The sequence below is a fragment of the Nerophis lumbriciformis genome, linkage group LG39, assembly GCF_033978685.3.
Source record: "Nerophis lumbriciformis linkage group LG39, RoL_Nlum_v2.1, whole genome shotgun sequence".
In the NCBI taxonomy this organism is placed as follows: Eukaryota; Metazoa; Chordata; class Actinopteri; order Syngnathiformes; family Syngnathidae; genus Nerophis; species Nerophis lumbriciformis.
In genome coordinates this window covers 23,425,001-23,440,000 of record NC_084586.2, presented here as the reverse complement: position 1 = coordinate 23,440,000, position 15,000 = coordinate 23,425,001, and the positions used below count along the sequence as shown (strand labels likewise).

The following is a 15,000-nucleotide window of genomic DNA, read 5'->3' as shown; positions in this document are numbered from 1 at the left end:
GCGAAATTGTCACAGCATGCCGCCATAGACGGAAACACCTCCTAGGTAACACATGAGCCAATCACCACGCCCCTAGGCCAGCCTGTACCCACCCACTCTGTGCCCTATATAAACCATGGTATGCGAATGCTCCCATTAAAATCTCCTGATGATTGAGGGTACCCCCCCTCATGAAACAGGCCTGTAGAGATGAAATAGTCTTGTGATTTTTTTCCCACACATACATATATATATATATATATATATGTATATATACATATATATATATAAAGTATATATATATATATATATATATTAAGTATATATATATATATATATTAATTATATATATATTATATATATATACATATATACATATTATATATATATATAATTTATATATATATATATATATATATATATATATATATATATATATATATAATTTATATATATACATATATAATTTATATATATATATATATATATATATACATATATAATTTATATATATATATATATATATATATAATTTCTATATATATATATATATATATATATAATTTCTATATATATATATATATATATATATATATATATATATATATATATATGTCATCTCCTCCTCTTTCGCCATCGTTGCATTACAATCTTCATAAAAAGCAAACACGTCCTCAAACTCAATCTTGCCACTTTCTCAAAAAATTCAACTTAATTCTCGAAATCATAAAAATGTTTCCTTAAAATGATATGCATTTGCATTATATCAAGTTATCCATCAAAAAATAAATAAAGGACTTTTTTCTTTTACAAAAAAATTCTAAACTATAACCTCTTTTTCTTCAAATATTTCACCTAATTCTCGAAATTGTACAACTTTTTTCTTTAAAATTCAACCGAATTTTTAATCTTTAAGTTTCTTTTTGACCAAGCTCTTGAAAATATACAACTTTAGAAAAAAAATAATTCTTGAAATAACACATTTCTTACATAATTCAACTTAACACTTGAAATCAAACATTAAAAAAAAAAAATAATAATAATAATTTCCTCTCCAAATACTGTATACAACTTGTTTTATAATACAATTAAGTTCTTTATTCTTATACAATTCTACATTTGACCAAAACATTTGACTTATTCCTCAAAATTACAAATACAATGAATTAAATTAATTAAATTAAATTGATTCTTAAGATTATAAAATGTTTTCTTCCAAAAATATGGAATATCATTTTATCAAGTTTACAACTTTCCCCTTCAAAAATACAACTTGATCCCATATCATTTTTTTCTTTAAATATTTGACTTATTTCTAAAGTTTTTACAACTTCTTTACTTTAAAATTCAACCCAATTATTCAACTTTACGTTTTACGTATTTTTGAAATAGTACATTTAAAAAAAAATGTTACCTTTAAAAACATAAATCTTTTTTTCTTAAAATATTTTAGTTGTAAAAACTTTCACTTTCATGAATTCAACTTGAAAATAAAGGACTTAATTCTCCTTTAATAAAAAATAAAAAATCTGACTTCATTCTTGAAATTATTTATTTAAAAAAAAAAACCCCGAAAACAAAAAATTGTCTAATTTGTTTAATGTTAAATAAATGACTTTACTTTTCTAAAATGACCTTTAAAATAATACACATTTTTTGGCGAAATATTTACTTAATTTTTGAAATTATAAAAACTTTTCTTTAAAACAAAATCACAATTTATTTCTCCTAAGTTGTAAAAACTTTGACTTTCATAAATTCAACTTGAAAATAAAGGACTTAATTCTCCTTTACTTAAAAAAAAAATCTGACTTAATTTTTTGAAATGATACCCCTTTTTTTCTTAAAACAAAAACAAAAACAATTTAATTCTCTAATTTAATTTGTAATAAATAAAGGACTTTATTCTTCAAAAATGTGTCATTTCTTGAAATTGTATGATTTGACTTAATTCTCAAAACTACAAAACTTTAAAAAAAAATGTCCACTTGTTTCTTGATTATACAACACTTTTCTTAAAAAAATGACTCAATTCTCAAAATGATCCAATGTTTTCTTAAAGAAATATGCAATTTGACAACTTTACCCTCTAAAAATAGAACTTGTTTTCTAAAACATAAAGGACTTTATTCTTCTAAAAATACCTTTAAAATCATACACATTTTTTCTTGAAATATCTTACTTAATTCTTAAAAATTTTTTGTTGTTGTTGTTGCTAAAAACAAAATCACAATTTATTCCTCCTAAGTTGTAAAAACTTTCACTTTCATAAATTCAACTTGAAAATAAAGGACTTCATTCTCCTTTAACTTAAAAAAAAAAGTCTGACTTAGTTTAGAACATTTTTACTTAATTCTTGAAATGATACCTTTTTTCCTTACCAAAAACAACAATTTGTCTAATTTGTTTATAATTAAAAAAAAGGACTTTACTCCTCAAAATTTGACACATTTGTTCTTTTTTTTTTACGTCATTCTGGAAACTTCTTCTTTAAAAAGTGTGTTAAGTTGTAAAAACGTTCCCTTTCATAAATGTAACTTCTATTTGAAAGGGGGCGGGGTCAAAAGGCTGTGGCGTCCTCTCACCTGGACTCTGAGACCCGACCTGTCGCCTCCTTCCTCCTTGGCTCCTCCCCTCCTGCGCGACTGCCCCGCCTCCTCCTCCTGGTCCTGGCGAGGCGGCGGCTGCTCCAGCGAGTCGGGGCTGGCGTGAGAAGACGAGGTGAGGACACTTTCCCCACTTGAGGTCAGGAGGAAGACCTACCTGCCCTCCTGGGAGGCGGGGCCGAGGTCAGAGGGGGCGGGGTCCATCACGGCGCCGTCGCCGCTCCAGCCTGGAAGTGAAGACAAATCTTTTTCTGCCTGTCGGACTCGCTGAAGGATGGCGTGCAACTTCTCCTCCGTCATCTCCTCGTCCTCCAGGCCTTCCTCCTCCAACTTGATGTCCTCCAAGAGACTCCTCAGCCTCTCCTCCGTCATCTCCTCCCCCTCTTCTTCCTCCCCCTCTTCTTCCTCCCCCTCTTCTTCCTCCATCCTGGCGTCACGGGTCTCTGGGTCCGAGGCGTAGGCGCCCTCAAACTCGATCTTGGCGCTGCGCTGCTGAGCCGCCCGCCTGTCGTTGTCGGCCCACTCGCCAGACGCGCCGCTCTCGCCGGACGTCAAGCCGCTGTCCTCCGCCCGCGCTACGGGGGGCTGTGCCAGGGTCCCGCCGGTGGTCCGGGCCAGGGAGAGGTCGCTAGGCCGGGGGAGGGCGGTGGGGCTCGGGGGGGCTACTACGGCTACGCGGGCGCCGCCCTCGCCGAACGAGTCGTCGGGGGTCGGGGGTGCGGAGCTCAGGCGCAGCTCCAGGTCTACATTGTGGTACCCTGGGGGGGAGGGGGAGGGGCAGGAGGACAGGATTAGCGTGGAAGGCGAGGATGAGAGGGTGGGAGGGAGGGAAGTGGGAGGTGACCAAATAAAACAAGCAAAGAGGCAGAGCTTGTTCACTGAAGCACATCAGGGAGCACTCGTGCAGCGGAAAATACCCATGTCTTCCTTCTGGAACCTTCTGGACTACAATGGTCCATGGCCACACAGACCATGTAACCTAGGTGTTCCTTCTGGAACCTTCTGGACTACAATGGTCCATGGTGACACAGACCATGTACCCTAGGTGTTCCTTCTGGAACCTTCTGGACTACAATGGTCCATGGCCACACAGACCATGTAACCTAGGTGTTCCTTCTGGAACCTTCTGGACTACAATGGTCCATGGCCGCACAGACCATGTAACCTAGGTGTTCCTTCTGGACTACAATGGTCCATGGCCACACAGACCATGTACCCTAGGTGTTCCTTCTGGAACCTTCTGGACTACAATGGTCCATGGCCACACAGACCATGTAACCTAGGTGTTCCTTCTGGACTACAATGGTCCATGGTGACACAGACCATGTGCCCTAGGTGTTCCTTCTGGAACCTTCTGGACTACAATGGTCCATGGCCACACAGACCATGTAACCTAGGTGTTCCTTCTGGAACCTTCTGGACTACAATGGTCCATGGCCGCACAGACCATGTAACCTAGGTGTTCCTTCTGGACTACAATGGTCCATGGCCACACAGACCATGTACCCTAGGTGTTCCTTCTGGAACCTTCTGGACTACAATGGTCCATGGCCACACAGACCATGTAACCTAGGTGTTCCTTCTGGACTACAATGGTCCATGGTGACACAGACCATGTGCCCTAGGTGTTCCTTCTGGAACCTTCTGGACTACAATGGTCCATGGCCACACAGACCATGTACCCTAGGTGTTCCTTCTGGACTACAATGGTCCATGGCCACACAGACCATGTAACCTAGGTGTTCCTTCTGGAACCTTCTGGACTACAATGGTCCATGGCCACACAGACCATGTAACCTAGGTGTTCCTTCTGGACTACAATGGTCCATGGCCACACAGACCATGTAACCTAGGTGTTCCTTCTGGAACCTTCTGGACTACAATGGTCCATGGTGACACAGACCATGTACCCTAGGTGTTCCTTCTGGAACCTTCTGGACTACAATGGTCCATGGCCACACAGACCATGTAACCTAGGTGTTCCTTCTGGACTACAATGGTCCATGGCCACACAGACCATGTAACCTAGGTGTTCCTTCTGGAACCTTCTGGACTACAATGGTCCATGGCCACACAGACCATGTAACCTAGGTGTTCCTTCTGGACTACAATGGTCCATGGCCACACAGACCATGTAACCTAGGTGTTCCTTCTGGAACCTTCTGGACTACAATGGTCCATGGTGACACAGACCATGTACCCTAGGTGTTCCTTCTGGAACCTTCTGGACTACAATGGTCCATGGCCACACAGACCATGTAACCTAGGTGTTCCTTCTGGACTACAATGGTCCATGGTGACACAGACCATGTGCCCTAGGTGTTCCTTCTGGAACCTTCTGGACTACAATGGTCCATGGCCACACAGACCATGTACCCTAGGTGTTCCTTCTGGACTACAATGGTCCGTGGCGGCACAGACCATGTACCCTAGATGTTCCTTCTGGAACCTTCTGGACTACAATGGTCCATGGCTACACAGACCATGTAACCTAGGTGTTCCTGCTGGAACCTTCTGGACTACAATGGTCCATGGCCACACAGACCATGTACCCTAGGTGTTCCTTCTGGAACCTTCTGGACTCCAATGGTCCATGGCCACACAGACCATGTACCCTAGGTGTTCCTTCTGGACTACAATGGTCCATGGCCACACAGACCATGTACCCTAGGTGTTCCTTCTGGAACCTTCTGGACTACAATGGTTCATGGCCACACAGACCATGTACCCTAGGTGTTCCTTCTGGACTACAATGGTCCATGGCCACACAGACCATGTATCCTAGGTGTTCCTTCTGGAACCTTTTGGACTACAATGGTCCATGGTGACACAGACCATGTAACCTAGGTGTTCCTTCTGGAACCTTCTGGACTACAATGGTCCATGGTGACACAGACCATGTACCCTAGGTGTTCCTTCTGGACTACAATGGTCCATGGCCACACAGACCATGTACCCTAGGTGTTCTTTCTGGACTACAATGGTCCATGGCCACACAGACCATGTAGGAAGAATGCTGCGCTCATACTTTCATGTTGCAAACTTATTTAAAAGAAAACTTTTTTTTGAAATGGAAAACTTAGTTTTTCTTCAAAGTAGTTTGTGTTTTTGAATAAGTACTTTTTTTTTCTTTCTTGAAAATCTACAATTTGATTCTCCCTCAAATTCATTTTGAACGTTAATCTTAAAAGTTGATCAAAAAATGTCACTTAATTTTCCAAAATATAAAACTTTTTCTCTCTTGAAGTCTCGTAAGATTAGCACTTTTTTCCTCAAAATTAACATTTTTACTACTTTTTATTTCAATCAATTTATGACATTTTTCTGAAATAAAAAAAACTACAACTTTAATTATTGCAAAATTATTATTTCTTCATTACAAATTCGACTTAGTTCTTTAAACTTTTTTTTTTTAAATTCAACCTAATCACATGATACATTTTCTTATTTTTTTTAAACTTAATTCTCAAAAATATACAACAAAAAATGATTAATTCTTAAAATCAAAATAATTTGACTTAAGTCTTCAAACTATTCAAGGTTTTCTTAAAAAATATGCAATTTAATTGTTGAAATTAAATTGCAATCCAAATAGGCAACTTGTTTTATAAAAAAATAAATCTTAAAATATTACATTTGTTCCCTCGAAATTATAAATGTTTCATTTAAAAAATGGACTTAGTTCTTTAAATTTTACAACTTTTTATTTCAAATCAACCTAATTTTCTAAATAAGTTTTTTTAAACATTACAACAAAAAATAATGAATTCTTAAGATGTTAACTTTTATTATACAGTTTAAAAAAAAACATTATTCATACAAAATTCTTTTTTTTTCTCTTGAAAATTCACAACTTTTTTACCCAAAAAATGACTTAATTCTCAAAAATACTTAACTAAAAAAATGGTTTGATTCTTGAGATTTACAACTTTACCCCTCCAAAAATAAAACTTGTTTTCAAAAAATAAAGCACTTAGTTCTTCTAAAATTACATTTTTTTCACCCTCAAAATTATAAGAAAAAGCCCTAAAAATATTTGAGTTAATTCTTAAATTTACTTAAACGTGAACTTTTTTTAAATGTGAAATTTCATTCTCCTTAGTTGTAAAATGTTCCCTTTCATAAATAAAAAATAAAGGATTTAATTCTCCTAAAATTATTTTTTTCATTAAAAAAAACAAAAATAAAAATCTAAACTAATTCTCAAAGTTATAAAATACATATGCAATTGAATCCTCTTAAGTTTACAACTTTCTTCCAAAACTACAATTTGCTTTCTAAAAAATATTTATTCTTGCAAAATTATGATTAAAAACATATTTTTGTAAAACATGACTTATTTCTCATTTCAACTTAATTCTCAAAACCATACAATGTTTTCTTTAAAAAAATATGCAATTTTATTCTATCACGTTTACAACTTTACCTTCCAAAAATACAGATTTTTGTGAAAAAATAGAGGACTTTATTCTTCTAAAATGATAATTTTCTCTCTTAAAATGATAATAAAATGTTTAAAATATTTGACTTTCACTTAGGTTATAGAGTTTCCTTTTTTTTTTATTCAACTTGTTCTCTAAAAATAAATGACTTGTACAATTAGTTTAAAAAGAATCTGATTAATACTTAAAATAAAACAATATGCACTTAATTCAATCAAAGTTTTCAACTCTACCCTCCAAAAATACAACATGTTTTCTGAAAAAAAAAAAAAAAAAAAAAATCTCCTAAAATTACTGTTTTCCCCCCTTAAAATTCTAAAAAAAATATTTGACTTAATTCTTAAAATTATTTAATTCTCTTAAGTTATAAAAACTTTCATTTTATTAAATTCAACTTGCTCTCTAAAAATAAAGGATTCAAATCTTGCAAAATTACTTACAAAAAAACAAACCTGTTTACAAAAGTTTACAACTTAACCCTCCAAAAATAAAAGTTGTTTTGTGAAAAAATAGAGGACTTTATTCTTCTAGAATGACCTTTTCCCCCTAAAATTATGAAAACATTTTTAAAATATTTGACTTAATTCTTGAAATTATATGACTTTAAAAAAAAAAGTGAAGTGTTATTCTATTAAGTAATAAAAACTTTGCATTTCATAAATTCAACTTGCGCTCTAAAAATCAAAGACTTAAGTATTTTAAAATACAAATCTGACTTAATTCTCAAAATTATTTAGTTTTTTTCTTTAAATAAAATGCAATATAGTTCTCTTACGTTTACATCCTTCCTCCAAAAATACAATTTGTTTTCTAAAAAAATATTAATTATTGAAAAAATATGCTAAAAACATATTAAAAATATGACTCACTTCTTGTTTAAAGTTAATAAAATTTAAAAAAAAAAAGCAATTTTATTCTATCAGGTGAACAACTTTACCCTCCAAAAATACAACTGGCTTTGTAAAAAAATAAATGACTTTATTCTTTTAAAATTACCTTTGTTACCCTTAAAATTATGAAAAAAAAAATTCTTAAAATACTTAACTTAATTCATGAAGTGATACAACTTTGTTTAACCAAATGTGTAATTTTATTGTCTTAAGTTACAAACATAGTTCTTTCCATCAATTCAACGTGTTCTCTAAAAATAAAGGACTTAACTCTTGTAAAAGTATAAAAAAAATGTTTAATTCTTGACATCATACAACTTTTTTCTAATTTAATTATTTTAAGTTTTCAACCTTCCTCCTTCCTAGAAAAATAAATAAATATTACTTTTGGAAAAATTCTGATTGAAACATATTTTTTGGAATGTTTTTTGTCTTAAGTTAGAACATTTATTTGACTGAAAATAAAAGCACTTAAGTCTGGTGAACTTTCAGTTGACATTTTTGGCCCCAAGTTGAAGTTTTTTGGTGAAAGTTCGAAGCTCGCGACACAAATCAAATGCAACAAAACAACAATTTCCCAAAAGAACTTGATTTGCGTGCTTTTTGGCGGCGGGTTGGTGGGTGTCACTTGACGTTAGTGCCGTTAGCTCAATTAGTTAGCGGGGGTGTTAAAGGTAGACCTCGGGGACAGAAGGGTCTCGCCTGAAGTGAGCGGGGATGCCGGGGGGGAGGGGGGAGGCGGGGCGAGAAAGAGGAGGAGGAGGAGGAGAGGAGAAAGGGGGAGGCGGCGACAGCAGGTGGAGGTGGGGAGGGGGAAGCGGGGGGGAGTAAGGGAGGTCGCCCAGGTGAGGGAGGACAGGAGCCACGGGGAGCAGATAGACGGGGGGCGTTGCCGGGGGCGACGGGAAGCGGAACGCGGAGGGAGGCGAAGGAGGGGGGGAGAAAAAAAATGAGGACAGGGGAGGAGAGGAAGAAGAGGCGGGGCTAGGGAGGGGCGGGGCGTTAGTGTGAGGCGTTTGAGGACAGGGGTGGAGTGTGGGAGATCTAAGAGCTTTTTGCAGCAGAGAAGAAGAAACCAAAATATGTTAATGACAAACAGGAAGTGGAAGTCAGCTACTTCCTACAAATGTGATGAATCTTTGGCACAACATGGTGGTGAACGCTCGCCCACGGAGGCATGGAGGAGGAGGCTGGATGGGCGGCCATGTTGGATGAGGCTTCTTAGTCGGAGGAGGAGGAGGAGGAGGAGGAAGAGGAGGAGCTAGGAGGAGGGCCGCTCTTCTCGGGAGGAAGCGAGGAGATGACTTCTTTGCACACGCCGGGGGAGGGGGAGAAGGGGGCGTGGCCTTGCAGTTGACGAGGCCCCGCCCCCCGTTAGAGGAGGAGTTAGTCTGCTGAACATGCGCCACCGTTTTGAACCCCCCCACACACACACACTCAGGCAATTACCAGACCAAAGAATAACTGGAGAAAAAAAAAAAAAAGTGTAGATTTTACGGTTAAAATGAAGTTGGCAGAAAGTTTCTGTAAAATGTAGGATAGTTTGAATAGAATTACTGTAAAATATTAAAATTATTTTTTATAGAATTACTGTAAAATATTAAAATTATTTTTATAGAATTACTGTAAAATGTAGAATAGTTTGAATATAATTACTGTAAAATATTAAAATAATTTTAATAGAATTACTGTAAAATGTAGGATAGTTTGAATAGAATTACTGTAAAATATTTTTTTATAGTATTACTGTGAAATATTAAAATAATTTTTATAGAATTACTGTAAAATGTAGGATAGTTTGACTAGAACTACTGTAAAATATTAAAATAATTTTAATAGAATTACTGTAAAATGTAGGATAGTTTGAATAGAATTACTGTAAATTGTTAAAATAATTTTAATATAATTAATGTAAAATGTTAAAATAGTTTTAATATAATTACTGTAAAATGTTAAAATAGTTTCAATAGAATTACTGTAAAATGTAGGATAATTTTAAATTGAATTACTGTAAAATGTTAAAATAGTTTTAATTGAATTACTGTAAAATGTAGGATGGTTTTAATAGAATTACTGTAAAATGTTAATATAGTTTTAATAATATTACTGTAAAATGTAGGAAAGTTTAAATACAATTACTGTAAAATGCAGGATAGTTTTCTTTAGAAATACTTTAAAATGTTAATATAGTTTTAATAATATTACCGTAAAATGTAGGAAAGTTTAAATAAAATTACTGTAAAATGTAGGATAGTTTTCTTTAGAATTACTGTAAAATGTAGGGTAGTTTTAATATAATTACTGTAAAATGTAAAATAGTATTTAATATAATGACTGTAAAATGTTAAAATAGTTGTTAATAGAATTACTGTAAAATGTTAAAATAGTTGTTAATGGAATTATCGTAAAATGTTAAAATAGTTGTTAATAGAATTACTGTCAAATGTAGGATAGTTTTAATAAAATTACTGTAAAATGTTAAAATTGTTTTAATAGAAATTACTGTAAAAGGTAGGATAGTTTTAATATAATTACTGTAAAATGTAAAAGAGTTTTAATATAATTACTGTAAAATGTAAAATAATTTTTAATAGAATTACTGTAAAATGTAGGATAGTTTTAATAGAATTACTGTAAAATGTAAAATAGTTTCTTATAGAATTACTGCAAGGTGAACATTTTTATTTTTAACGGTAAAATTCTGTCAATTTATCTTCCAGGTTGTTGTTTTTGTGTCAAATCTACCGCCATGTTTACAGCGTATTACTGTAAATATCACTTTTATTTTGACTTTAAAATTAAATCACATCATTTTAATGTAACTTCAATAAACATTTTTTTATTGCAATATTTGTTTCCAAACTATTTTTTTTACCCTAAAATCTACAGTTATTTTTACTGTAAAACTTAAATTAAGAAAAAAAAGGATATACCAAATAATCTACTGTAATAAATTTAATAAAAATAGTGACAAGTCTAGAGTTGTTTTACAGTGCATTACTGTAAACGACAAAAACAATACCACTTTGATTTTTATGATCACATTCTGCCGACTGATCTGACATTTTTTTTATTGTAAAATCGACATAATTTTACTGTAAATAGACAAAAATGTTTAACTTTACAATTAAATACGATGAATTTAAATGTAATGATCAAAAAATTATATATAATAAAATGTGCAATTGTTTGTAAAATTCAATTTAAAATATATGTATATATTTTAACCGTACTTCTAGGGTTGTTTTAGAGTAAAATTAAATTGAGTTTAATTTGAATCATTAAAATCTACAGTTGCTATTAAAATGTATAGAGAAGTTTTGTTACTTGAAAATATGTTTTTACAGTGCAATACTGTAAATGGAAGAACTGTTTTCAATTCTAGCAACTGATCTGCAATTTAAGAAATGTTTTTGGTAAATGAAAACATTTTGATATTGTAAAATCTACGGTTGTTTTAAAAATGTAACTCAAACAAAACATATTTTAACGTAAAATCTACAATTGTTTTTACTGTAAAATATAATTTTAATTTAAATACAAATACACAATTAGCCACGGTTCTTTTTGAAATGTAAAAAAAAAAAAGTTTTATACTGTAAAATCTAGGGTTGTTTTACAGTACATTATTGTAAATAAAAAAAACGGTACACATTTGATTTTTATGATAAAATTCTTGCAAATAAAATGCCATTTTTCAGTTGTAAAATCTACGGTTGTTTTTAAAATTAAACCGTAATAAAAAAATGTTATTGTAAAATCTACGGTTGTTTTTACAGAAAAAATTTAATTAAATCTGAATAAAACATTTTTTTAATTGTAACATCTGCGGGTGTTGTTGAAATGGAGTTTAAAATATATATGAACATTTTTTTTTACTATACAAATCTATGTTTGTTTTTTTACAGTATATTAGTGTCAATGAAAAAACGAACACTTTTATTTTATGATACATTTTTGGCATTTTGTTTTTATTGTAAAATCTACAGGCAGTTTTACAGCATATCACTGTGAAGGAGACATTTTCATTTCAACATTGAAATTAAGTCAAATGTAATTTTTATTGTAAAATCAAGGCTTGTTTTACAGTGCATTATTGCAAATAAAAAAAACGGTACATATTTTATTTTTATGATCAAATTCTTGCAAACGATATGACATTTTTCAGTTGTAAAATCTGCGGTTGTTTTTACAATTTAATTTTAACAAAACATTTTTAGCGTAACACTTATGGTTGTTTTTACGGTCAAATTTAATTAAATTTAAATAAAACATTTTTTTATCGTAAAATCTGCGGTTTTTGTTGAAATGTAGTTTGAAATATATATAAATAGTTTTTACTTTGTTAGTTTTTACAGTACATTACTGTAAATGAAAAAAACTAACATTTGTATTTTTTTCATACATTTCTGGCATTTTGTTTTTATTGTAAAATCTACAGGCAGTTTTACAGCGTGTCACTGTGAAGGAAACACTTTCATTTGAACTTTGAAATTGAATCAAATTAAATGTACTTTAAATCAAAACATTTTTATTGTAAAATTTGCTTTTTATTTTACAGTAAAATATAATTAAATTACATTTATACTGAATTAAAATTAAAACAATTTTTTTTTACTGTAAAATCTCTAATTGTTTTTACAAATACATGTATTGAAAAAAGCGTTAACTGTAAACGGTTGTTTTTACAGTAAATTACTGTAAATGAAAAAACGAACACTTTCATTTTTATGATACATTTCTGGCATTTTCTTTTTTCATAAAATCTACAGGCAGTTTTACAGCGTATCACTGTGAAGGAAACCCTTTCATTTGAACTTTAAAATTAAATCAAAATAAATGTCATTGAATTTTTATTGTAAAACCCTTTTTTTTTTACAGTAAAATACAATTAAATTACATTGAGATTGAATTTAAATAAAACAATTTTTTTACTGTAAAATCTCCCGTTGTTTTTACAATGTTTTAACTGTAAGCTACTGTAATTTTACAGTAAAATACTGACGCCTGAGCTGCCCGTTTTTCGTTTTTTTTTTTTACGGTAAAAGCGAACATCTTTTTTTTGAATTGTTCAACATGGCGTGTGACGGGTGTCAGTGTAAGTCAGCGGTGGTGAGGCCTGAGTGGTGAGGCGGTGGAAGCTTGTTACTGACAGAGGGAAGAGAGAAAGGCAGAAGGAAATCAACTGCAAAGCAGATGAAGCAGAAAGCGCCATCAAGCAGCGCTGTGACCCACACACCAAAAACATGTTACACAACAAAAGAAAAGAAAAAAAAATCTTACTAAAACGTCTGCGTAACTACAGCACGACTTCATCTGCTACTGCGGAATGACAACGTAAACAATCCTCACCTTTGGCTTGTGTTGCGTCCTACAAAGTGTTAATACTGTAAGTATTGCACTTACTATGCACCAGCTGTTTGATTGTAACGTGCATCTCAGCAGTGGGTTTTATTACCGCATTTGAAGGTGTCGAAATCGCCATGTAAAATCGCTAATGCTAATTGGTAACATGCCTATGGCGTAGTCCATGCAAATTAGCATCGGGCTAGCACATTTCAAATAGCGGAAGTTTGAAATATTGAAACAACATTGCCATTCCTTTGTGCTGTGAACATTTGTGTTAGCTGTGTTAGCTCGAGAAATGCTTAATTTAGGCTGAAAGTAGAAATAATCTGATTAAAAAAAAAAAAAAAATTGCGTTAAAGCTAATTATTTTAATGGCCTACAGCACAATTGTTTTTATTTAGATTTGGCAGGTAATCACCTCATATTTTCACCTATTAGCATGCTAAAGTTAAAAGGTTAGCTTTTTTAAGTTAATTTTAGAGATATACACTAGTCCTGTTTTGGTACTTGATGTATGCTAACGTTACTATGCTAGGACTTTCAACACTTTTTTTAGGTATACATGGCAGAGTAATATATTTTGCTACTTGACACATGTTACAGTCAGTATTTTAGCATGCTAACATTAGCACACTCGCTTTCTTTTATAGCTAATTTAACAGGTATCATATAGACTCATAGAATTTGGTATTTCACTAATGCTAACTGTAAGCATGCTAATAGGCTAGCTTTATAGCTAATTTTGTAAGTAAACGCCAGAATCATATTTTGGTACTTGACGCATGCTAACAATAGCATGCTAGCTTTTTTAAGCTCATTTTTTGACTAATCCAACAGGTATACACCTCAGTGTCATATAGTTTGGCATTTCACTAATGCTAACTGTGAGCATGCTCACGTTAATAGGCTAGCTTTTACTGCTAATTTCCTAGGTACACACCAGAGTCATATTTTGTTACTTGACTAATGCTACCTGTTAGCATGCTAAAGTTAAAAGGCTAGCCTTTTTTAGTTAATTTTAGAGATAAAGTCCTATTTTGGTACTTGATGTATGCTAACGTTACTATTCTAGGACTTTCAACACTTTTTTTTTAGCTATTCATGGCAGAGTAATACAATTTTGGTACTTGACACATGTTACAGTCGGTATTTTAGCATGCTAACATTAGCATGCTCATTTTCTTTTATAGCTAATTTAACAGGCATTTAATATGGTCTCATAGGGTTTGGTATTTAACTAATGCTAACTGTAAGCATGCTAACATTAATAGGCTAGCTTTATAGATCATTTTGTAAGTAAACGCCAGAGTCATATTTTGGTACTTGACGCATGCTAACAATAGCATGCTAGCTTTTTTAAGATCATTTTTTGACTAATCTAACAGGTATACACCTCAGTGTCATATAGTTTGGCATTTCGCTAATGCTAACTGTGAGCATGCTAACATTAATAGGCTAGCTTTTACTGCTAATTTGGTAGGTAGAGTAATATTTTGTTACTTGATGTATGTTCATTTTTCAAGTACACATCTCAGAGTAATCTATGATGGTACTTGACGCATGTTATAGTGTTTTATTAGCATGCTAGCTTTTTTCATTTAGCAACTATACACCTCAGTGTTCAACTTCAGCCTAAACCCTTTCGGTCTGCAACATTTCCAATTTATGAATGTTTGTTTATGTACAACTGTTTGTTTGTTTTGTTGACCACTGACCGAAGAAATAATAATAATA

The 15,000-nt window shown here is 32.9% G+C and overlaps 1 protein-coding gene across 7 annotated transcripts in view; it reads right to left on the bottom strand.

Annotated features, from left to right (window-relative positions):
* The window catches only part of LOC133577950 (ankyrin-3-like), a 213,807-nt gene that overhangs the window by 10,598 nt on the left and 188,209 nt on the right, over positions 1-15,000 (bottom strand). For all 7 annotated transcript variants that reach the window (XM_072912710.1, XM_072912712.1, XM_072912711.1 and 4 more), the window contains 2 exons: positions 2,743-3,343; positions 2,565-2,682 (listed from right to left, as the gene is read on the bottom strand). In XM_072912710.1, coding sequence (XP_072768811.1) covers positions 2,565-2,682; positions 2,743-3,343 — 719 coding nt within the window. The remainder of the gene's footprint in view (positions 1-2,564; positions 2,683-2,742; positions 3,344-15,000) is intronic.